Below are 25,134 nucleotides of genomic sequence, written 5' to 3' on the forward strand. Positions count from 1 at the left end.
GTGGTTACGTGTCAATAATTAGACTTTGTAGAGAAGCTGAATCCTATCGTCAGTGGTTTTGTGTTAGTTTGCAGGAAAATTAAAGCTTTGCGATTTGCACTTAGACATTGAGTTTATAAATGGTCTTTGCTGTCAGAATTGTACTGAAAATAAACCCGCCAGCCATGCATTCCATTCTGGAGAGAATAGCGGCTGAGGAAGAAGAGGGTGAGGGCCGCTACCAGGAAGAGGAGGAAGGAGGCGCTCATTCCCTGAAGGACGTGTGTGACCTGCGGAGGCCCGCCCCCTCGCCCTTCTCTTCCCGCAGAGTCATGTTTGAAAACGAGCAGGTACGATGGACGGTACGATGGACGTGAGGGAGCCGTGAAGGGGTTGTCCTCGACCGTAGACCAGTCATTTTCACTCTGAGTTTTTTAAAAAGTAACTTTGTATACTATTTTTCCTGGGTTTTTTTTTTTTTTTTTTAATCTCCAAGACTGGCTAATGTCTGTTTCTTTCTTGGTTAAAAGTTATTACATGTTTGTTTAAATTGCTCACACACCAAATCCTATGGATAGGGTAAGAAGATGCTACTCTTGTTTTAAATACGAAATGGTTATTTGATGCTCTTTTTTTGCACCAAACTGTTATATTTTAGATGGTGATGCCGGGAGACCCCGTGGAAATGACAGAGTTCCAGGACAAAGCAATCAGCAACTCCCACTATGTGCTGGAGCTTATGCTGCCCAGCATTCATGTAACACTACCTAATAAGGGTTTTTATGAGAAGCTGTATAATAGGTGAGTTTAAACCCATTTAGTGGAGTCTTTGGGATTGGGCTTTTCTGCCTAGCTGCCTCCCTGTTCCCCCACCTCCCTCTCTTCTTTCCTTGCTTTAATATTATCTACCATCTCTGGGTACTTTGCGTGCTGTTGATTACAAAACTTACCGTTACAGTGGGCTGTTGTCATAGCAGAGGTTCCTAACCGGTGTGTCTGGTAACTCAGTTACTTGTGTGTGAAATGTTTATTTCCCCCACTGTCCTTGGCTGTTTGCTGTCGGTCACCTTACCACAGGGCACTGAGCAAATGTGTCTTCTGTGTGTGCAGTGACATGAAAAGAGTTGGGAGGTCCCTGTAAGGAGGGCCAGCAGGTGCAGGGGGTGGTGGTAGATCCCTGTGTAGAGGGGTGCTGGGGTAGAGTCAGAATCCAAAGTCTTTGTATAAGGAGCATCTTTTTTCAGAGTTTAAAGAAGCCGCTTGTTAGAATTCTACAATTGAAACTTGTCAATTTGCATGTAACATTTTAAATTGATTATAAATATCCTTAAATATACATGCCAAGCAAATATGTTGAAATAAATGGGATTCTAGAGTTGAAATATCCTAGACTCTGAAGACCTTCCCAACTTACCTGGCTTCCCTAAGCTCAGTCTCCTTATCTATTAAAAAAAAAAAAAAAAAGTGGGTGAGGCTTACACCTGTGTCGGAGGGGTGTTGGGCGGCTTGGATGATCCGGACCTTGGAGAGTCCTGAGAATAGCCCCGCATGTGGCACGCACTCAGTCCTCCGTTCCTGCCCTCGATCCGTACCCGGAGGGGCTCTCTTCTGTTAGCGTGCCTGAGAGATGGGCATGTGCTTTTCTAGAAAAAGATGTTCCTAGTGTCTGTTACCACTAGCTTCCCGTATGTAAAACTTGCTATTCTCATTTTTGTTAATTTTCAGAAGCTCCACTCTTGTTTCTGCTGCACATTTGCCTCGTAGCGGGTGTCCCTGGCCCGTATCCCTTAACTGCTGACAATAGGCTCTGGGCCTCCTTACTGCCCGCCAGTGCGCAAGACTGTTGATCTTAGAAAGTTCAGGAAAGATCCATGTAGTTCAGTTGTCTTGATGGTGAGAGAGATTCATAGGACCGTCTACTGAAATGTAGGAAGAAAATGTTCTTCTGTTTAACTTATTAAAGAGTTTTGTGAAATGTATCTTCTAATATACGTAATGTATACACTGAAGCATAAAGCTTATGAAGTTACATCCGAAGGCTTTTACAGGTTTGTAGCTGTTAGGGTGACACATGATCTGAAGTTTGGACACCACTGATCTCTCAGCCAGTCGTGTGTAGTTGAGAAACAGATCTAAGAGCCGACAGATGTGCAAGGATAAGACAGAACAATGAAAGACTAGTTCAAGTCCAGCCCAGAGGTCAGAGGGCTTAGTCCATTTCTTCCTCTTTCTGCATTTGCTGGAGCAGGTGGCCACTGGTTAAATTGGGACATCAGAACAGAAATCTGCACCTTAAACATTCAGTTTATAAATATGTTCATCTACCATGTTTTAAATACAAGACCAGACCTTTTTTAATTTTTTTTTTTAACATGGGCCCCTGGTGGGGGTTTTTACATAATGTATACCCGAAACGTTTGTCTGCAGTTTTCAGTTTCTGAAAAAACAGTTTCAAAGTAATCTGAGTGCAAAATCCTTCTTGGGTTTTAAGATTTTCTCAGTCTATGCGTTTGAAAGTCACCTGTTGGCACAATATTACGTGAAAACGTACTTACAACCGTAAACACAGCTGGGATGAGCACATCGGAGGCCAAACCCAGCGATACTCGGCGAGTCCACGGGACGGGGAGCCTGCCTGGGGAGAGCGGGCGTCCCGGGGGGCTGGTGGGCAGCCCCGAGGAGCCAGCGGTTAGCGTGCGGCGCAGGGGAGCCGGAGAGGGTCTGTCCTCCGGAGGTGCTGGCTAAACGGGGGGGCTCCTCACTGCCTGCTGCTCCCGCCCCCGGTGCCTGCCGCTGCAAGGACACGGAAGTGTTCCTCACCCTGCGGGTCTCTCAGGCACGTGTCTGAGCTCCCAGGTGTGAGGTCTTGGCTCTTGGTTTGGCTTCACATATGTTTATTTTTATTTTGAAGTTAATACTAAGGTTTTCAAATATTCTTAAACTTACAGAGAACAGCACAGTGTTTTACAGTATTCATGGTGTCAAGACTCTGTTTAAGCCAAAATGTAACTTGAGGAAAACGTAAAATCATGAAGCTTGCGTTTACAGGTCACTTACCAGGATCTCCAGGCTTCAGATAAAGTAATGGTTTCTCTTTAACCTGTGAAGCTAACAGAATAGTTGTAGGGACGAAGTAACGGAGAGTATTTCCTGAGAAAATTCTTCATTTTTCTTCTTTTAGATCTTCGCTGTTTGTTTATATAGGAGTTCAAAGGAAGACCAGGGTTTAGGCTCTTCTGTTTCTTTGTCCTGTAAGCGATCTGCCTGAGAGAGGCCAGCCAGCCGATGAGCACGCCCGGTCTGGGGCCCGGCTGGCGTCCTGTCTGACAGGAGACCGATTCCTGGCCCGCGTCGCTGGTATTCCCCACCTGCTGACTCTTCCAGATGGAGAGCTTTCGGGATGGAGACTTTGGTCTACTGGGAGTCCCAGTACTCCGTCCTGGTTTATACTTTCTAGGGCTTCAGAAGCTCAGGAATTGGCCCAGAAAATTCCTAGATGTGTGGCTTCCCACAGGAAGCTTCGGCCAGGGCTACATCATGCTTTGGCACCTTAACTGGTCTTCACACTAGGCTTTACGACTGTGCTTTTTGGCAGTCCTTCCGCATAGGGCATCAAACTCTCAGGGCCTGTTATGTGACAGTCAGTGTGCGGGGCACATGTAACAGTGTCCAGGACCTACGTCCCTCTCTCCGAGAGCCTACAGTCTAGGAAGGGGAAGCAAGGTGCCCTGATTGAGTTACACATGCGAAGGTTTGGCTGCGTGTCCAAATCCAACAGAAGGCTTCAGAGAGAGGACTTTGTAAAGTCTGAGTGTGGAAATGTGCTGCATGGGTGCTAGGGGTGGGGGGAGGAGCAGAAGGGCGTTGGAGTAGTGACAGGTTTCTTTGAAACAGTAGGATGTGTTGGTCGCCTGGCTTGATGTGTGTCAGCCCATCAGTCACTGCTCTTGCCTTGGCGGTGGCCACTCGTGAGAGGGTGTCCTGTTTCTGTTACGTTTGACATGTGCGCTTGGTCTCCTGCACTCTCCCCGACGAAGCTGCGCTTGCTGTGGGACCAAAGCACTTATCCCTGGGGACAGTGATCGGTGGGGGAGGGGCTGGGCGGGATCTGGGCTGCAGCCTCAGTTCCCTGCACGTCAGCCGTGTGGCCCTTAGGAGAGCGTGAAGCGAGGGCGGTGGTTCCTCCTTGGCTGTCCCGTGGGACTGGGGGGCGTCAGAGGAGACCAGGCGAGGTGCGTTAAGTGCGCTCCGCTGTGGGCCACTTTCCTTTGTTCTCCGTGGGTTTTTAGGTCAACTTCCTCCTTTAGAGTGCATTTAGGTGTGTGTAATTTGAGGCGCACCACACAGGTAAAACTAGGCAGATAGCTGTTAGGGATCGCACTGGACAGATGTCTTTCTCACGGCCCCGCCCTAGAGATGTACGAGTCATCTTTCCATTGAAAGAACATAATGGATGCTTAAAAACACCTTTTTTTGGGTAGGATCTAATTTGTTTGACCATGTAGAAAAATGATTATTCGTGTGACTTCTTAAAGCTGTGTTCTTTCCTGTGCCTTCAGTTGAACTGCGAGATGAGTGCTTACTTCTCAACTTCTGTCTATAACAGGATCTTTAATGACTTGCTGCTTTGGGAACCAACCGCTCCTTCACCAGTCGGGACATTTGAGAATATCTCATATGGTATTGGTCTTTCCGTAGCCAGCCAACTGATTAATACCTTCAACAAAGATAGTTTTAGCCAATTTAAATCTACAGTGCACTATGGTAATATATTTTAAATTTGTTCTGACTTAAAATGCCTGGTTTATCAATACATTAGTAACCCTTCCTCAATTGGTATGAAAATATTTCTTGGCTGTTTTCTACTTGTAATATAGTCTATAATATCTTTCAGTAACTTACAGTAGTTCCCCACTTTTATCCCTATATTGAGACTAGTGTCAGTGAAATATGTTGTCTTTATAGTGACGGTATGTACGTTATCAGTTAAGTGGGAGAGAGAACAACATAGAAAGTAAATGTTTATTATCATGCTAGATTCCCGGTAAAAAGCAGGTTGTAAGACAAGTATTGTGATACTGTTCCAGGTGCTGTTTTAACAGCTGTCAGAACCGTGGATTTATGACGTTTGTTTCTCGCAGATGAGGAAAGTGGGTCTGAGGAGGAGACCTTGCAGTACTTTTCTACTGTTGACCCCAACTACCGTTCCCGTAGGAAAAAAAAACTCGACTTTCAGAACAAGAACGCACAAAGTTTCCTCTCTGTTCTTCTGAGTGTTAATCATGGATTAATGGCCGTGTTTACAGAAGTAAAGGTGAGGATTTACAAATGCAAAGTGTTTCCAGCTACCTCCTTTCACACCTCCCCCGGTCTGTACTTCACGTCATCAGGGAGTGTGAGGCTGTCTCCCGCCCTCCCTGCCGGTCAGAAGACAGCGTTAGATGGTCCTTCTGTGGCAGAAGCGCTGAGGTGATCCCTAGAAACGTCATCTGTGCAAGCGAGGATGAAGACTCATTTGACAGAACAGGCCCTGCCCCGTGTTTGATTACTAGGGTTTTCATATCACCCTGGTGGGTGGTTCCAGAATCAGACCTGTTTGCCAGCACCACGGGAGAATCTTCTAAGCTGAATCAGGAAGGAGCAACCCAAGGGTCATTCTTCCTCTTCTGCATTTAAATAATGACTTCTGTCTTTTGTTGATCTTCTTATTAGCAAGATAATGGAGATCTGTTGGAAAATAAGCATGGTGAATTCTGGTTAGAGTTCAACAGCGGCTCCTTGTTTTGTGTGACAAAGTATGAAGGCTTTGATGACAAGCACTACATCTGCCTTCATTCGAACAGTTTCAGTCTATACCACAAAGGTAGGACACCCTTCCGTGTGTGTGTGTGTGTGTGTGTGTGTGTGTGTGTGTGTGTGTTCACTCCCGTTTAGACCGGTTTAAATTTTGTTTCGTAAAATCTGTTGAGAGCAGAACTCTGATAATAGAACGTCCCACAGAAAATAATTTCTGATTCCACTGGCAAAGTAATGCTTATTGCACATTAGGAGTTGATGTTATGTTTTTTTGGGGCAATAACTTTATTGATACAATCCATATACCGTATATTTCACCCATTTAAACTCTACATTTCATTGGTTATTTTACAGAATTGCTGTAACCATCATCACAGTCAACCTTAGAACATTTTCATCACCCCTAGAAGAAACTGTGTACCCCTTAGCTGTCCCCCTCCCACAGCCCTCACCACCCCCCCCAAGCACTAATTAACCTCTGCTTTGTGGATGTATGTATTCTGTGTGTTTATGGGATCGTTCAGTCCGTGGTCTTTTTTTTAAAACTTTTTTTTTTTAATGTTTTATTTATTTTGATACAAAGAGAGACAGAGCATGAGAGGGGGAGGGGCAGAGAGAGAGAAGGAAACACAGAACCGGAAGCAGGCTCCAGGCTCTGAGCTGTCAGCACAGAGCCTGATGCGGGGCTTGAACCCACAAACGTGAGATCTGACCTGAGCCGAAGTCGGAGGCTCAATCGACTGAGCCACCCAGGCGCCCCCAGTACGTGGTCTTTTGTGACTGGCTTCTGTCATTTATCACCATGTCTCCAGTCCTCCTCCAAGTGTCACAGTGTTTTCTCCTCTTTCACTGCTGAGTAATAGTCCAGTTTGTGGATACACCATATCTTACTGTCCCCCGATGAGTTGATGAGACTTTACATTTGTTACTCTCTTAAGCAGTACCCCCTGTGGTAACAAACACAGAATTCACCATTCTTTGAGCTCATTCCCTGTTCCCTTGTGAATGGAAAATAGAAGATAATTGCCCCATTCTGTTTTGTGTGTGTTTCCCAAAGTGTAGAAAACAGTACTTGGACAGTCTTCATGTTTATCAGATGTTTCTGTTTAAATTTAATTTTCCTAAAAGCATTTCCTATCTTAATTTTTATTTTTAAGTCGGTACTGTCTTTCATACTAACGTTAGCAGAGATTCTTGATGTCAGGCTGGTTCTTGGTGCTGGTAGTCAGTGGAAGTACATGGAGTGCTGAGTTGCCGAAGTCTGTGGACTAACTGCAGATGCCCATCTTGTTGTCCTCTCTCTGTGGACGTAGGCGTGGTGGACGGAGCGATTCTCCCTGCAGAAACACGACTGCCCAGTCCAACCCGCCCCCATTGGTTGGAACCTACTATTTATTCCTCCGAAGAAGATGGCGTCAGTAGAGCTGCGTCAGACGGTGGTGGAGGAGACCCTGTGAATATGCTCTCTGTCGCAGTGAAAATACTGTCTGATAAGTCGGAGTCCACCAAGGTTGGTCTTGCGTGTCTTTATGCCATTAACTACTTGCCGTCCGCGTGATGACTAGCTAAAAGTGATCGCACAAAAGGCAACACCTGTTTTCCTCAGAAAACCTGTTCAAGTTTTGAATTAGAGGGTTACGCAGGTGGTGAGTGAACTCTCGGTGTTGCTGTGTGTAGGAGTTTCTCATTGCTGTGGGACTGAGAGACGCCACCCTCCGGCACCGGATGCTTCCGTCTGGGCTCAGCTGGCACGAGCAGGTGAGAGCGGGCACGGGCAGGCGGGCTGCTTCCTTCTTCCGGACGCGCCACACGCGCCCGCGGAGCCCCAGTCGTGAAGGCCCCGTGCTCCCCGGGGTCTCACCGAACTCCGCGCTCCGTGGAGCCTCCTCTCGGGTTAGGAGATAGAATATTCGCACCACTCCAGAGTGAAACGGATTTCTTACCCCAGCGTTGGGACCCTGCCCCTCTCGGAGGTCTCGTGTACGTCACCTAAGGGAAGGGATTCTGTGTCCCAGAGCGTGGAGCACCCGGTGTGGAGGGGGATGGATGAGGTCGTGACTTGCACTTCTCACCCTCTTCCTGAGGAGCCGTAGTTTCAGAACGATTCCCTAGGCCAGTTTCGAGCTCTGAGGCATTTATAAGGATTTCCGTCATGAATTTCCAGTGTAACAGCTGTTTGATTCATGAAATACACTTGGTTAATTCTTTCCTACATGAGAATGAAAACTAGTGCACAGTGATTTTTGTTCATTGTCCTTAGGAGAACTTTTTCTTTTGCTCTGAAAATGATAACTTACTTTGTACTTGGCAAGTTTTCAGAGATCTTTCATAAGAGCACTTAGGAAACACACGGAGGCTTGGCCCAGTGTGGTGAGGGCAAAGCGGTGGTGGGTGTGAACCCTGAGCTCGGTTGTCAGGGCGAGGTGATGAGCCTAACCCCATTTGGGTAGAAATATGGGAGAATAGATGTTGGTAAGAGAGACTGGTGTTTTTTTCCAGACTGTGTTAGGTATGATTTAAGGAAAAATAACTTTTCCCAAGAATGCATTATGTAGAAAACCAGGCAGAGTGTAAGCGGGCTTTGGCAATATTTATTTTTTTCAAGAATTGTCCCTGGCAAAATAATGTGAAAATGTATCATACACACTTCAGTTTCATAAGACGGGATTTTCCCAAGACTTCTCAAGCGCTGCAGTAGTCAGATGGGCCTCTCTTCATCTCAAACTCTAGATTTGCAAATACTTTTTTTAAAAGTTTTTTTTAACGTTTGTTTATTTTTGAGAGAGAGAGAGAGAGAGAGACACAGCGTGAGCAGGGGAGGGGCAGAGAGAGAGAGAGGGAGACACAGAATCAGAAGCAGGCTCCAGGCTCTGAGCTGTCAGCACAGAACCCCATGCAGGGCTCGAACCCACGAACCGTGAGATCATGACCTGAGCTGGAGTCGGCTGCTTACCCCACTGAGCCACCCAGGCGCCCCACACAAATGCTTTTTGAAATGAATTCCTTCAAAATGATGAGTGTTTTCTTTTAGCTTTGATTTTTCAATAAATGGTTGCTTTTTCTGTGAGAGATTTTATTTTACATTGGTATTAAGGATATCCTATCAAAACTGTTTTTTTTTTTCCTTCTAAGCAGGGCATTTACTATTTTTGTGATTATAGATTTTATACTTCTTGAATATTGCTGATGAGCCCGTCCTGGGATATAATCCTCCCACTTCATTTACAACTTTTCACGTTCATCTCTGGAGCTGTGCACTTGACTATAGGTTAGTTCACAGACAGAACAAAATAAAATTGTATTCAAAATATGTACTGAGTTTCAAAAAATAATGTAATTCAAAATAAGGTTAAAAGTGCTCTTTTAAGGGAGTTCTGTTGTGGTAGCCAACTGACGTTTTTTTGTTTCTTTTCGGCATTAGGCCTCTTTATTTGCCCATCCGGTCTGTCCTCACTGTGGAAACGTTCAGTGTGTCGAGCAGCGTGGCCTTGGACAAATCGTCATCCACTCTCAGGTGTCTGTGACCCTCGCTGTCTGCTGAGCGGGGCCGGCCCGGACGGCTGACTGATGCCGAGCTGACCTCGAGCGAAGGCCCAGGCTTCCGTTACAGCCAGCCTCTCTTCCTCCTTGCCCGGCCGCTCTATCCAGGATTTAAATGTTTAGATTTCAGATGATTCGTCCCTTCCCTTCCGTGTATCACTGTTCTTTGTTTTTAGGGAGGCAATGAATTCTTGAGATTGATAGTTTACTTCTTAAAACAACTTAAACCTCCTGCATGACCTGATGCCCTTTATTTTCATAATTTAAGTCTTATGAATTTGGGCATTTATTAAAACATGCTGAAAACTTAAAATTAATTTGAGCAGACGGTTCAGTCTTACTCTTTGCACACATTAAGTTTCTAGAACTCAGAAGCAGTGAGTTTTAGAGAAATGTCAGATGGCACTTGTAGGAAACTGTACATGACTTTGATAACTTGTGTATGGGAAGAGTGATAACCTAAGTGTGCCGTGATCGTGTGTTCCGTGTTCCAAGTGAAGTTTTTAGATGTTGGCTTTCCTCCTTTTTCCTCAGAATAATCATGGACGAAGCTGCTTTGCATCTGTCCGACAAGTGTAACACTGTTACTGTAAATTTGAATAGAGGTAAGAGTTGAAGAACAAAGCCGAGGCAGATGAATGCTCTTTATTGTTTGCACGTGAATGTTTTAAAGCATTTCAACTCTGAATGATGCCATTGAACTGAGGATCTTACTAAATACCAGTTTGAAGTTATCATGTCTTTAGAACGTCAGTTAAGTGCACCAAATTATATGTACTCTATTTAATAAAAGATGGATTTTGTTTCTAAATGGAAAGGTAGGACTTTTATCAGATGCACTATATTTTCATTGCATTTTAGACATTTGTAGCACCAACTGCCGTGAATTTTAAAGAGATGCTAGTTTTAATACATGTTGGTTGGATAAGCACTTTTTGAAAGCTTTGCTCAGATATTTTGTTCCTTTAAAACCTTTCAGATTATGTTCGTGTCATGGATATGGGGCTTTTGGAACTAACCATCACTGCGGTGAAATCTGATTCTGATGGAGAGCAAGTAAGTGATTAAAATAAATGGAAACTTGTATCTAAGTCCTGCTTTTTTATAGTATTGAATTTACTGTAAAAATTATCTTGGTCAAAAGTAGATAAAATATTTTAAAATTGGGATTTAGTCATTATAAATACATGTTTCCTATGGTAAGAAAAATTATAGTCTAGTTTATTTAATGTAAAACCTATGCAATAAAAATTTTTTTTCTTGTTTGAAAAAAAATTTCTTAAGTAAAAATTTCTTAAAAAAATTTTTTTAAGTTTATTTTTGAGAAAGAGCACAAGCTCAAGCAGGGATGGGGTGGATGGGGGTGGGGGTGAGGGGGGAAGAGGGTTCCAAGCAGGCCCTGTGCTGTCAGTGCAGAGCCTAATGTGGGGCTTGAACTCACAAACCTTCGGATCATGACCTGAACTGAAACCAAGAGTTGGACGCTCAACTGACTGAGCCCCCCAGGCGCCCCTGGAAACTGTTCTCATCCCCTCCCCCCATCTCCGTCCAGAGCGAGCCACGCTTTGAGCTGCACTGTTCCAGTGACGTCGTCCATATCAGAACATGCTCGGACTCCTGTGCTGCGTTAATGAACCTCATTCAGTACATCGCAAGCTACGGGGACTTACGTGCAGCTGCCAAGGCGGAACCGGAGCCTGGAGCCCCTGAGAGAGAGATGCAGGTACCGCGGGGCATCATGGCGAGAGTGACTGACCCTGACCCGGACCCCATGCGGCCACACAGGTGACAGGGGTGGTCAGCGAGGTCTTCATGGCTGTCCTGAGGTAGCAAAGAAACTTCGAAAAATCACCTGTTACTTGCCTGCACAGTGGTGGGGTCTGGAAAGGTGGTTCCATGGGCCGGTCTGGAAAACCCTTCGCCTGTTTGATATTCTTTGTCTCAAAACCTTCATTTTCTCAGCCAACACGATAGTTTTTTCCAGACTGAAGTTATTTTCATCTCCCCTCTGGGGAGAGAAAAGCATTTAGCGTGTAAGAGCTTGTGATGTGGAAAACTTGTCAGGTGTAAAGTTTGTCAGGTGTAAAACTGCTTCTGAGAGGCGCAGGGCTTTGCATCGTTTCCAGAAGACCTCTGTTGTCCTTCATGTTTTTTACATAGGATTCTGTCCGCTTTTCAGTCTGTGTTCTCCTGCGTGATTTCCCTTAACCCAGTGTGACAGGGTAAAGATTGTCGTGTGCATTTTACAGATGGAGGAGTTAAAACCCAGAGAATTAGGTGATTTGCCAAAACTAGTACCAAAATGGCAACAAAATTCAGATATTTTGATTTCCAGTTCAGTGCTTTCTTACGTCCCCGTACAATTACCTCTCTGTCCTCTCTTATGTCTAGATTGAACAGTGTCGAATATGGTAGCATTTTTAATTGCTGAGTGGTTTTTCATTCTTCCTCACGGTCTGGTCTGTGAACAGAATTCGTCGTCTCCGGTGACGGGGCCTCTGGGAGGGGTCTGGCTGGCCTTGCGTTCCCTTTCGGTCAGGATGCTTCTACACTTCAGTCGTGTTCCGCTTGTTTTTGACTCCTTGCTCCTGCTGTGTTCCCACTGGTCCGAAGGCGATTCCTGACACTCCCTCTCTGCTGCTTATTCTCTTTTTAAAAACATTCTCCAGTTTACTAAAACTTAATTTTTTTTCCATAATATTTTATTGTCAAATTGTTTTCCATACAACACCCAGTGCTCTTCCCCTTAAGTGCCCTCCACCATCACCACCACCTCTTTTCCCCCCTCCCCCTTCCCCTTCAACCCTCAGTTCATTCTCAGCATTCAACAGTCCCTCAAGTTTTGTGTCCCTCTCTCTCCCCAACTCTCTGTCCCTCCTCCGCTCCCCCTGGTTCTCCATTAGGTCTCTCTTGTTTTCCTGCTAGACCTGTGAGTGCAAACATATGGTTTCTGTCCTTCTCTGCCTGGCTTACTTCACTCAGCATGACACCCTCCAGGTCCATCCACTTTCCTACAAAGGGCCATATGTCATTTCCCTCTCATTGCCATGTAGTACTCCATCGTGAATATATGCCACATCTTCCTGATCCATTCGTCAGGTGATGGACATTTAGGTTCTTTCCACGATTTGGCTGTTGACAGTGCCGCTATGAACATTGGGGTACATGTGCTCCTCTGCATCAGCATTTCTGTATCCCTTGGGTAAATCCCTAGCAGGGCTATTGCTGGGTCATAAGGGAGTTCTATCGATAGTTTTCTGAGGAACCTCCTCACTGTTCTCCAGAGCGCCTGCACCAGTTTACATTGCCACCAACAGTGTAGGAGGGTGCCCGTCTCTCCACACCCTCTCCAACAACTGTAGTCTCTTGCTTTGTTCATTTTAGCCACTCTGATACTAAAACTTACTTTAAATTATCCCTTTCCAATTGGATCTTTGCATGTTAGAACCACGCTTCCATTTAAGAAACGTGGTCTGGATTTAGTGAATGCCCCGTTCACTGACCAAAGGGGTTAAGCGTCAGTGGGACTCCCCACTCAGCAAGTGTCCCCACTCTGTGTGTGCCCCCTGCTGACCTTAGACGTCCATTCATCCCAGGACCTGAGGCCCGACCTCCAGCGGCTCGGTGTCAAAGGGGTGAGCGTTGTTGTGGCTGCGGATTGGAGCAGATCTAACTCTGCAGAGAGAGATTCGGCCGCCCCACGCCTCACTGCAGTGTTTTTTCCTCTCTCTCCTAACGTGCTGTCCCTCCGCGGCCACAGATCCCTGTGCGGGCTGGGAGCTGACGGTAGTCAGGGCGATGGTCATGATGCTAAAAACGTCAGGCGGGAGCGCCGCTGGGTCAGATGTAGAACAGCGAGCCTGTTCCCGCTTCCGGCGTGTTTGTAAAGCGTGGTGTGTTTCCAGCCCAAACCATGCAAAGTCATTTGCTTCTGAGAGCATTTTCAGTTATTTTTAATTCGGTGTTTTGGCTGCAGGTAGATTCCAGTGGTCGCTCATCCTCACGGGGCCCGGTGCTTCCTGAAGCAGATCAGCAGATGCTGCGGGATTTGATGAGCGATGCCATGGAGGAGCCTGACCTGCAGCAGGCCGCCGCGTCCGCACACGCGCAGTCGAATGGTAGGACGGCCGCCTTCTTCCCGGGGCCCTGGGCCGTAGTTGCACCTTATGTTATCTGTACACATATAAATTCTGCAGTAAGTAACTTAATCACGAAAAGACAAGGCTGAGTTTGGGTGGATGTTTATCGAGTGTCTAGTAGATAAAGGACCTGGCCGGGGTGGGTGTGGTGGGGAGTACAGGTCAAATGGAAGACCAGGCGTAGCTTTTCTGTTAGCACGGAGTTTCGTAAAACAGATCGGCCCTAAACCAGACTGATGCTCTTACTCAGAGCGATTGAGAGATGACATGAGAAAGCGCTTCAGAAAGGGTCACGCCCCTACCTGCTGTTCAGGAGGGATGGCAGCCAGCTCCTTAGGCCTCAGCGCGAGTGACACAAGCTGGCTTTTCAAGAGTGGACGGGGTTTAGGTACGTGGAGGGGAGAGAAGGTCATCTTGGCAAGATCATGACATCGACGGAGGCACAGAAGCAGGCACAAGCCTGAATTATCTCACAGCCCCGGCGGTCACTGGCACCAAAGCTCCCTTCTCGTTGGAAAGAGTCTGCCAGTAAAGTTGGAGAGATGGGGAGGAGCCAGCCGGGGAGGCAGCCCTGAGAGCCCACCTGAAGCCTCCATCTCAAAATTGTTTTCTAACTGGATCAACACAGTCATTTCTATATCTTCTGAAATCTGTTTTAAAAGATTATCTCCTGGTAGAGTTTAGCATTAAATATTGCTTCCGTTCCAGTTTAGAATAAATTAGTACTCAGGATCCAAATAGGAACTGTTAGCCTCCTGTGCACTATATTCTCTGTGATATGTTTTAGCAGCTAACATACCTCTGTGGGACCGAATATTTCATGAATGTTTACTGAGCGGCTTCAGTGTCCCGGTGCACCAGGTGCTTATAAAGGATGAGTGACTTAGAAGTAAAATCCAGTCTGTGAGCCTCTTGAGGCCAGAATGGCACTTTGTCCATCGTCACCTTCTCCATCCGTCCAGTGGTTGGAATGATGCATGGAGAAAGAGTGAGTGACCTGCTAGGTGATAGAAATGCATAAAAATGTACATTCACGCGCAGATTTTGGTGCACATGCAGTCTTTTGTGAGCTTCCCATTGCTGGAGCCCCCTGGGAGCGGGGTCCTGTTGGGGATCCCAGCGCCCGGTGAGCCACAGCCTCCTGGCAGCGGGCCCCGTTGGGCTGCCCCGCACCCCATGAAGTTGCCCGTCTGCTGCATGGCGCCACCCCCTGGCCGAGAACCGCTTGGCCGCGTCTCTCCCACCCCCTTCCAGAAGCAGAGACTTCCTATGGTTTTGGGGGGAGGGCCTGCCAGATGTAACCTGCTCCCCCCACCTTGTAGTATTGTCCCGGAAGTTTCTTCCAGAGCTCCACTCACAGGACAGAGTTGTTATATGAAAATCTGGCTTTAAGGAACTTCCAGTCAGCACTAACCCGCTGGTGCCCAGTAACTGAGAGGAGACTCTCTCTGACTCCGTGAGACCATCTTTTACTGTCTGCCTGGAGAACACCAAACTTGTTATCAGTCTTGGTAGTAGAGCGTTATTGTGAGGAACGAATGAGATATTGCAGTCAAAAACATTCAACACAGTGTGCACCTGACATGCGGCTAAAATGTTTACTAAGCATTGTTGATGTTTCAAAATGTGCCAAAATTGAGTGTTTGTGTTGTTTTGCTTTGTTTTGTTTTTTTACCTAGGTGTTTTGAATGAAAAATGTCATCTTCAGGAGCCATGTTGTTCAGACCTCTTCCTGTTTCCAGACGAGAGTGGGAACGTGTCCCAGGAGCCTGGCCCTGCGCACACCTCGCTCACGCACCACTTGATCAGTGACGTGATGACCGGTGCGCCCGCTGAGAATGACGACTTTTGCATCCTTTTTGCACCGAGAGCGACCGTTCAGGTAGTGCCCGGGCACCGCGACGGGGGCCTGGGGTCGTGTCACCAGGAAGAGCGACCAAGGGCGCCCGAAAGAGTCTCTAGGTTTTATTTTAACTCTTTCTGGTTGAGAATGATGTCACTTGGTAATTTATGATCAAGGCTTTGCAAATGTTTGCCACACTTGACGATCTCTCTGACGTGTGTCTCAGAGACTCAGAGAAGAACGCTATATATTTGCAAAATTTTCTACGTAGATTATTCAGCTACGGATGTTGTATGTAGTAAGATAGCTCTTCAGAGTAATAAAACAGCCGAAAGGAGCGCTATGCAGAGCTGCTAGTCCGAGAACTGGGATAGATAAGACGCAGTTTGTGTGAGGGCTGATGGATGGTTGATACATAGAGTTGCCATGTTAGAGTCATGCTCACATTTATTTTTTTTAATGTTTATTTATTTTGAGAGAGAGAATGAGTTGTGGAGGGGCAGAGAGAGGGAGAGAGAGTCCCAAGCAGCCTCTGCTCTGTTAGCGCAGAGCCTAATGTAGGGCTTGATCCTGTGAACCGTGAAATCATGACCTGAGCCGAAACCAGAGAGTCTCAGGCTCCCCCGACTGAGCCATCCAGGTGCTCCAGAGAGTCATCCTCCTATTTAAAAAGTAGGATCTGGATTTAATGAATCCACAGTTTACTACGCTGGTCAAGCATTGGTGCTGAAACCGAGCTCTATGAATTTAGTGTGTATGTGTATTAACCTGCTCAGTAGTAACTTGGTAGGTCAGTATTTGTCTTACTACATCCTGGGAAATTAAAAAACGATCAAACTCAGAATAAGTTCATTATTAGGGTCTCGATAATGTGGTCAGCATGTTGAAGTATGTGAAGTTTGGAATGTAGTATTGACCTTGAATTAGAGAACTGTAGGCCCCCTCTTCACACACAGACAGATGCCACTAAATCTGTGCCTTTTTACTATCAAACAAACAGGAAAAGCCAAATTGCAGCCTATAAAAAATTTTTATGGAGTGATTTACATAGAACAGAAAATCCATTTTATGGGTGTTAATGCTGAGTGTCCCACGTGGTGATCACTGCGTTGTAACTCGCCCATTTTGTAGATTAAAATTATTGTTGAAAAGAATGCAGAATCGAGAAATCCTGAGATCTGCAGTGTAATCAGGGGTTTCTACTGTGACAAGATAGTGTGTGTTCCCTGCTTCTTTATTGTAGGAGAAGGAAGAGGAACCAATTGTAAAAATGATGGTGGACGATGCGATCGTGATAAGAGAGAATTACTTTAGTCAGCCCGCTCAGAAGACAGACACCAGCAAAGCCCCTCTGCACTTCCCCGTCCCTGTGGTCCGGTACGTCGTTAAGGAAGTCTCTCTTGTTTGGCATCTGTATGGAGGCAAGGATTTTGGAACAGTCCCTCCTACTTCTCCAGCTAAAAGTTACATGTAAGTTGATTTCTACAGAAACTTTTTTTTTTCCCGGCGACTATGTTATTTCCATAGAAGAATACGTAGAATTTGTCATTTTGAGGAATATTAATTAGTGTTGAAAACTCTGTTACTCCTTTAACATTAAAGCTTTTCATTTGTAAACCTACTTACATCATTTGTATATTTACCAAAAAACGGCAACTTAAGTGATTTCCTTTCAGCACGATTTGAGGGCACCTCCCAGGTGCCAGAGCCGGTGTTAGAGGCACGTTCACCAAAATGAGGAAGACCGAGGCCCTGGCCTCCATTCAGGAGCCGCTGAGGCCGGGCAGTGAAGCGTGTCCTCAGGGGGTGCCCATGACCCTCCAGCTGGGTGCCCAGCAGGGGCTCGATCTCCTGAAGGACTTGCAAAATGTGGGTGTCACTGGGGGGTGCCAGCAGAGGGCAGGCAGAGTGGGGGCACCCGTTGCCACTGGGGTGGGGGAGTCCGAAAAGGCTCCAGGGAGTGGGAGCCTTTGGCACCCCAGTGTCGAGACTTTCTGTTTAAAGATGATTTTTTTAAAAAGTTAGGACTTTCTTAGAGTTCTTTCTTGTGTGGACAGGGATTGTTAGGGCCGTGCTCTAACCGTAGGGGTTTATGAGGGGATCAGGAACTTAGAGGGGTCTCACTTCTACCCGTCCTGTTAAATGACCGTCACAGTTCGGGTTTTCTGCAGCAGATGATTGCCTTAACGGCAAAGACCTAAAGTTCACATTCTCAGTGTCACTGGAGCGGAAAGGTGTGGCTTTGATAGACACAGTTTGCCTCAACATGCTGATAGTTCTGTAATCTTGTCGTTTTTCCCTGAGATCATTCATTGCCTGTCTTTGAATATTCTCTTAACAAAAGGTTTTTTCCTTGTTTCTCTCCATTTACAGCAGCCCTCACAGCTCGCCTTCTCACACACCCACGAGGCACGGACGCAACCTGGTGTGTGGGGGGAAGGGAAGGAACCATGACTTTCTAATGGAAATACAGTTAAGCAAGGTAAGATGGCATTTGGAAGGAAAGAGCCACTGAAGTAGGAGCATTAATGGGGGCTTGGGGGCCACTCCCCCACTGGGTGGTCTTGAGCCATGAGTCCCGGCCCTCTGGATTGGAAAAGAGCAGGGGGTCCTGTGAAACTTTCACCTCTTTTCCTTTCTCAGGTGTTCTGAGAAGTGTGCGGGGTCTTGTTTGTGTGTCCCTAGAGGAGGCCTCTCGGAGTTGAGCGGGCTTTGGAGGCGCCTGGAGGGCTTGTTAGAACACGGGTTGCTGGGCCCCAGAGTTTCTGCTTCAGTAGGTCTGAGGTGGGGCCCTTGACTTTGCATTTTTAATGAGTCCCCAGGTGGTTCTGATCCTCCTTTCTCCAGGCCCACACTTGGGGCACCGCTGACCTTGAGCATGTAGGGAAGAGGCGCTGCCGCTGGACAGCACGTCCGTCAGTCCCCGTGAACGTCTGGAGACCAGTCTTTCCAGCCCCCGATGACGGTCCATGCGTGTAGTTCTGTCAGCTCGTCCGGGATTGTGCCCGGTGTCCTGTATCAGGGGACTTAGCGTAGCAATACTGTAGTGATGGAAATTCCATGATTTCATGGTACCCTTGTCCTCCCCCCTTTGGAAATTGAACCCTGTGTCCATTGATTCATTTTCAAGCAACTTCACGGGCACGCCAGATGCTGATCTCGTGTTATTCTGTTGAGGGTTTCGCTTGGAAGGGATAGGGCTTTTGCCGAGATCAGGAAGAAATATCGGTCACGCTTATGCTCGGAGGGGACACGCAGGTCAGTGAGGGAACCGTTCTGTTCCCTCAAAGTGGAGTTGGGAGCTGAGAAGTCAACAAATGAGGAGTGATGCTTTGCATTTTCAAGACGAATGCTAGTTAAAGAAAAGGTAAAGACGCTGTGTGTCCCTTGTTGTCCGAGAAGGTGAAGTTCCAGCACGAGGTCTACCCCCCCTGCCCGCCGGCGTGCGACCCCAGCCTCGCGGAGCACCCGGTGTCCCGCCAGGTGCTCACCGTGCAGGACCTCGAGATCCGGGACCGCCTGGCGACGTCGCAGATGAACAAGTTTCTGTACCTGTACTGCAGCAGGGAGATGCCCCGGAAGGCCCGCTCCAGCATGGTGAGCCCCGAGCCGCTGTCCCCAGGGCGTCGGGTTTGCAGAAGTGGTTTTATCCTCTGTAACTGCGGATACTGAGACGGGGGAAATGACTCTTCTTTGTTCTTTTCACTTGACTATGGAAATCCCTTTTAAATATGCTGCTTAAAGTTTTAGGTTTTAAAAAAGTTATTTTATACGTCACCTTGAGGGCCCGTTAATTATAGTTGCCAGTGTGCTGATGCCTGGGGGGAACCAGAAGTCCATAGTGGTCTACACGGGATCCTTAGTATGGCTGGGAATGTTCCAGCGGTCTCACTCTGTGAGTTTTAGTGGAATAGAAGTTGCTGGGGCCCAGGGCCGCTAGGAGAAAACGTCCCGGGGGCGGTCTCTGCAGCAGGGCCGCGCCGCCCCCGGCGCTGCACGCACAGCCCTGGCCCTCCGCGACCAGCCCACCCCTCTCCGAGATTGTTCAGGGCGTGTGTGACCCAGGGAAGCCCGAGTCGGGCCTGTGAGGAAGAAGCGCGAACGATTCCACTTCTAGTTCTCGTGTCAGAGATAGAAATGGGACTTTTTTTCCCTTTTGTTTCTTTTCTGTTTTTCCTTTTTAAATGAAAACAAGGCTGCCCTGTCCTTGGGGAAAACGTCTGTCTTCTCTTGCAGCTGACGGTGAAGGCGCTACACGTGCGCCCGGAGGCGGGCAGGTCGCCCCAGGAGTGCTGCCTCCGCGTGTCGCTGATGCCCCTGCGCCTCAACGTGGACCAGGTCCGAGTCGCTGGCCGCCCGGGGCGGGGGTAGGGCTGAGCGACGCTCGTGGCCGGGAGAAGAGGGAGGGCTAAAGTGTTGATCGTCTCACTTCTGTGAGAGTGGCGGAATCAGGGCCGAGTTCTGCTGGGAGGAACACGGCAGAGTCAGCAGGGTTTGGGCTCGGAACCGGCCGTGGGTGAGCGCTGGCGGCTGTTCCCCGTCTCCTCGGTGCGTGCCGCGCCGAAGCCGTGAGGGCCCGCCCATGACTTTCCGTACGCGCGCGTGCAGGTACACGGGTGTTTTGGGGACTCTTAAATGACTCCCTCCTATCTGTGATGGAAAGATAAGAGCCGTTGTCTTTTTTTTAATGTTCATTGTTGAGAGAGCGAGCGAGCAGGGGAGGGGCAGAGACAGAGGGAGACACAGAATCCGTAGCAGCTCCAGGCTCCGAGCTGTCAGTGCAGAGCCCGACCTGGGGCTCCGACTCACAAACTGGGAGATCATGAGCTGAGCCGAAGTCGGATGCTTAACCGACTGAGCCATCCACGCGCCCCGGAGACCCATATTTTAATTTGATCCATTCGCACACTGGCCTGTATTGGAATAGGAATACGACGGAGTGTTTAGGGACTCACCAGCATGGGCAAGATACGTCTTTATAGCATGACTTTGCCAGACTCGCAAGCCAGGATACTCCTGTGATACTCTTTTTTCTCTAATAGTGAGCTTAATTTCTTACTTAAAACTATAAAGCATTGTGATTTTGAAGTGGGAAATTATTAATCTTTGAGAAAACAGAAATAACCGTCATGACTTAACTGAGGAGGAGAGGAAATTATTCCCCAAGACGTGAGCCCTAGGCGACCCTGGTCATGCTCCCAAGTGTGTGTGAGGGAGTTGCTGCACTGACCCCCCCCCCCCCCCACCTTCTGGTCCGCATCTTCTAAGGTCTGCATGCCTTAGTTCGAGTTGGCAGGTGGTCATCTGGGTAGAAGACCGGGTACTCGCGTTCTCCGTGTTCTCTTTGAAAACAAATCCGTCGAAGAATGACAGTGCTTCGAGGAGTATTTTTCTTACTGTCCATGTCCCTGACCTTGTTACTTGGAGCATGGACAGGAAGTATGAAAGCAACCTGCTGTTTTCTCATGTTTTCAAAACGCTGCATCGTCGCCGTTGAAGTTGACGCCCATTGCTTCCAAAGATCAGTGCACCTGTAGGGCAGGCAGGACACTAGGTGGGAGGGACGGGTTTTGTCTGGGGAGGGTACGTAAACGGTGAAGTTCGTGTAACTAGGGGGTTTGAGATCTGAAATGTGGAGAGGCCAGATTCCCTGACTCTCCTCATCTGGCGTCTCTTTCATTGTTGCACTGCCTGGAAATCTGGGTAACCCCAGGTCATTGCTGAATGCCAGCCTCGTCCCAGCTTCTGTGTGAGGGATACAGGGGCGGGGCGGGTGGCGGGGAGGACCAACATCGAACAGACGACTGTTTGCCACCCTGGGGTGAGTACAAGTGATACAGACATGTGCCGGCAGAAAGGGCTCCTAAACCGCCCGGGAGTTCACAGGAGCCAGGAGGGTAATTGGGAGGCTCTCAGGAGGAGGTGACACTTGAGGCGGGTCTTAAGGAATGCAGTGGAGTTGGTCACGTGAAGCTTTTTGTAAGGACTTCGAGGGCCGAGGTCAGGCTGGGAGAGGAGGCATAAGGCCGTTCTGGCAGGGCAAGCTCGTGCGTGGCTGAGCTTGGAAGTGGCGAATCCCTGGCCGTGTGGGTTTGCACACTGGCAGTTTTCAAGCATCATTGCTTGATTGCCTGAGTATGACATTAAAAGTAATGATTTTAACCCTGTAAATCATATTGTACTGTTAATATCTTCTATCATAGGACCTCAAAGCTAGAAATAACTATAGTCTGTTCACAAAAATAATAAACCAAGTTTTTTTTAAGTTTTAAGAAATCCATTATATGGAGGTCTACTTTGCGTATAATAAAGTGCCAGGGTATTAGGCATACAGTGTGAGCTGGACCAAGATAGACACTTGAGAAGCTACTACACCACTGCAGTAGAGCACGTTTTCTGTTCCCTGCAGAGTCCCCCGGGCAGCCATTGATGTCCTCCCCGTCCCCTCGGGAGAGCCCGCCCGGCCGTTACTTGGTGTCGATGGGAGTGTGGGGGGCTCCCCTGCCCCGCGCCTGCTCTGTGCTGGGGCAGGTCTGTTCCCCTCCATTGCTGGTACGGATCACCTTGTTCGGCTGCAGCCACAACCCGTGTATCCGTTTCCTTACGGATTTACATTCGCGTTGTTTTCGTGTTTTTGGCACTTATGAATAAAGCTGTTAGGAAGTTAGTGTACAAGTCGGTTTATGGATCTGGGTTTCCATTTTGTTGGCTTCTACAAACATTTTCCCGGTCACGAGGTAGACATGTGTTAACTCTCGCCAGAAGCTGCCTGTCTCCTGCGGCGGTCACACTGTTGTGCGTTCCCACGGTGGCAGGCGAGAGCTGCCACCTCTTCACCCTCTGACTGGACCCGGTGCTGTCCGCTGGGCCGTCTCGCCTGTGGCCCGTGTGGCTGTGACATGGAGTCCCGTCAGTGATGCTAAGCATCTCTCCAGGCGCTGCTTTGCCCTTTGTACGCCCTCTGTGAAGTGTCTGTTCCTGGCTAGTTTTAAAGTCAGATTTCATGGGGTTGTAAAGAGGAGCATGAATACAGAAATCAAAACTTCTGAGAACATTGAAACGCTGATGAGCAGTTCCCCTTTCTATTTTGTGCATTTGTAGTAACAATGGATAAAAGCCACTGTCTCCGTAGTTTTCCTTTTTTTAAAAAGAAAAACATTTATTTATTTTTATTAATTTATTTTGAGCGTGCAGCACAGGGGAGGGGCAGAGAGAGAGAATCCCAAGCTGTCCTGTTAGTTAGCACAGAGCCCGACATGGGGCTCGGGCTTGGGAACTGCAAGGTCATGACTTGAGCCGAGGTCAAGAGTCAGATGCTTAACTGATCGAGCCACTCAGGTGCCCCTTTTAGAGCATATTTTTACCTAGAATTTTCTCTTACTATTTTTTTTGAAGGAAGTCATGGAGTCAAAGCATTTAGAGTGTTAAAATATTGCCATCTAGTGGTCAAAGAGTAACACTTTGTGTAACATCTAGGTTAACATTGTTAACATCTGATACTTGATACACATATTAAATATGTGTACATACACATACGCCTATGTTACTGTGTAATGTGCGTAGCAGTATATACACATACAGACGTGTAAAGCCTCAGATAATGAACCATGGACTGACTGCCCTCCTGCAGAACCAGAATATTCCCAGTGCTGCTCTGAGCAGCTGCTGCTTCTTCAGCCCCGTCCTTCAGGCTCCCATGTGCTGTGGTACCTAGAACAATCCTTTCTAACTTGCAACATTCATACTTCTGGTGAATGTGATTAGTAGTTGATGAGATCCTTCAGAATTACATCGCTCTTTTTGGTGTGATACTCATGTTTTATATTACAGTTTTTCTAAATGGAAGGGAAGAATTAGAAAACATAGGCTCGGGCATTTCATTCTCTATTTTCCAAAATGGATTGGTTGGTTTGAGTGAGGGTAGGTACAAGGAAGCTGCTAATAATTGGCAAATATGGTCTGCTCGGATGACGTCAAGACTGGCCCATGCGTTTTTTTGTTACTATATAATTAATTTCAGAAGAGACCATACTGAGTGACTTTACTGATTTTAATTTTGAGTGTCCTGGTCCAGGAAGAATATGTATTAAGGCAATAAACATGGCGGTAAAGGCAACAGTGAGAGGAAGGACTCGTAAGGTGCATCCGTGTGCCTGGTGCCGCCAGCAGCCCTTCCTCGTGTCGGGGATCCCAGCACCTCCATCCGCAGTGAGGACTAGGACTGAACCACGAGAATGCTGTGTTTCAACTTTTTTAAATGTTTATTTATTTATTGAGAGAGAGAAAGAGCACGAGCAGGGGAGGGGCAGGGAGAGAGGGAGACACGGAATCCGAAGCAGGCTCCAGGCTCCGAGCTGTCAGCACAGAGCCCGACACGGGGCTCGAACTCATGAGCTGTGAGATCATGACCTGAGCGGAAGTCGGATGCTCAACGGACTGAACCAGCAGGTGCCCCGAGAATGCTGTATTTCTAAGAAAACTAAAGTATATTTTGGTTTAGAAATAGCTATGTAGTTTTTAACCCCTCTGTGTCTTAATTTTCACATTTGATTGTCTCAGAGTTGTGAGAAGTAGCAAACAAGTGCGTGTGTGTGGGAGACGGAATAGGAATGGCCTCGCACAGAGTGAACATTGTGTGTGAATAATAAGGCAAATATGGGGCTTTCAGATACTTCGGTTTTTAGTTTTTAGAAATAAATCTACCCTTCCCTTCGCTTCTTCCCTCCCCTTCCCCGTACCTCATAGTGGCATCTTTTCATTCTAGGACGCCTTGTTCTTCCTGAAGGATTTCTTCACCAGTCTTTCTACAGAAGTAGAGCTTCTGATGGCTCCAGATCCAGAAGGTATTAAAACGTGGAGTTTGGAAGAGTCTGTAACAAGTGCTTGGACTGACTGGATTGTTCGGAGGCCTCTTTGAGTACTTACAGTCTTTAGTCTGGTTTATGTAAATGTGTTTTGTGTTTATTTTTTATATCTTGCAAATGTAGTTTACGTAACAGTACCATTTTAAACGGTGGCAGTCCATTTTCTCTGTAGCAGTAATTGTATTTAAGTGAAATGTAGCAAAACAAGTTAACTTCTACGTTGATTCGAAGCGGATTCTCCAAAGAAGCCAACCTGATTTTTCAATGCGCCCGGTACCGTTGCAGTCAGAAAGTCTCCCGGAGCGGACGTCCCCAGCGGTTTGCCCAGGCACGTCAGCGCCTCGAAGGAGCCCAACCTCGTTCTTTCCTTCCCCGGGCCGAAGCAGCCTCCGCAGGACGGCAGGGCCAGCCCGGGGGCAGCGGCCGCCAGGGAGGGACAGAAGGACTTCTCGGCCGAGGAGGCACCATTTAGTGATCAGCCGGTGTTTTTTAGGTAAATCACTTAATTTTGATAACAAATGAAGTTATTTTAGGGTTTTGAAGGTTTATTTCTTTTTAATATTTATTTATCTTGAGAGAGTGTGAAAGCCGAGGGGGACAGGGTGTGGGGCAGCAGAGAGAGAGGGAGAGAGGATCCCAAGCAAGCTCTGTTCTGTCAGCGTGGAGCCCGATAGGGCTGGAACCCCAAACCCTGAGATCATGACCTGAGCCGAAACTGAGTGCCTCAACCAATCAAGCACCGCCACCCCCTCCCTGTCCCTGGGCGCCCCTGCCGGTTCAATCGTGAGGTCACGCTGGCTTTCTGTGCCGCTGCACCGACACCTGGTGTGTTTGTTTAGAGCCGGCCTCAAGTATCCCCCACCCTGCGGTCACATGTGGCAGCCCCCCCAGCACCCCGCGATCACACGCGGCAGCCCCCCCGCACCCCGCGATCACACGCGGCAGCCCCCCCCCACACCCCGCGATCACACGC

General features: G+C 47.7%; 1 protein-coding gene across 1 annotated transcript in view; it reads left to right on the top strand.

Annotated features, from left to right (window-relative positions):
- The window catches only part of ATG2B (autophagy related 2B), a 78,305-nt gene that overhangs the window by 44,075 nt on the left and 9,096 nt on the right, over nucleotides 1-25,134 (top strand). The window contains exons 17-36 of the mRNA XM_029950948.1: nucleotides 137-329; nucleotides 638-780; nucleotides 4,586-4,743; nucleotides 5,121-5,293; nucleotides 5,692-5,842; nucleotides 7,089-7,285; nucleotides 7,453-7,533; nucleotides 8,937-9,043; nucleotides 9,197-9,289; nucleotides 9,850-9,920; nucleotides 10,295-10,371; nucleotides 10,868-11,038; nucleotides 13,292-13,433; nucleotides 15,134-15,336; nucleotides 16,541-16,767; nucleotides 17,671-17,779; nucleotides 18,700-18,894; nucleotides 19,534-19,635; nucleotides 24,062-24,140; nucleotides 24,447-24,654. Of these exons, the coding sequence (XP_029806808.1) occupies nucleotides 137-329; nucleotides 638-780; nucleotides 4,586-4,743; nucleotides 5,121-5,293; nucleotides 5,692-5,842; nucleotides 7,089-7,285; nucleotides 7,453-7,533; nucleotides 8,937-9,043; nucleotides 9,197-9,289; nucleotides 9,850-9,920; nucleotides 10,295-10,371; nucleotides 10,868-11,038; nucleotides 13,292-13,433; nucleotides 15,134-15,336; nucleotides 16,541-16,767; nucleotides 17,671-17,779; nucleotides 18,700-18,894; nucleotides 19,534-19,635; nucleotides 24,062-24,140; nucleotides 24,447-24,654 (2,880 nt within the window). The remainder of the gene's footprint in view (nucleotides 1-136; nucleotides 330-637; nucleotides 781-4,585; nucleotides 4,744-5,120; nucleotides 5,294-5,691; nucleotides 5,843-7,088; nucleotides 7,286-7,452; nucleotides 7,534-8,936; nucleotides 9,044-9,196; nucleotides 9,290-9,849; nucleotides 9,921-10,294; nucleotides 10,372-10,867; nucleotides 11,039-13,291; nucleotides 13,434-15,133; nucleotides 15,337-16,540; nucleotides 16,768-17,670; nucleotides 17,780-18,699; nucleotides 18,895-19,533; nucleotides 19,636-24,061; nucleotides 24,141-24,446; nucleotides 24,655-25,134) is intronic.

Source organism: Suricata suricatta, chromosome 9, assembly GCF_006229205.1.
Source record: "Suricata suricatta isolate VVHF042 chromosome 9, meerkat_22Aug2017_6uvM2_HiC, whole genome shotgun sequence".
NCBI lineage: Eukaryota > Metazoa > Chordata > Mammalia > Carnivora > Herpestidae > Suricata > Suricata suricatta.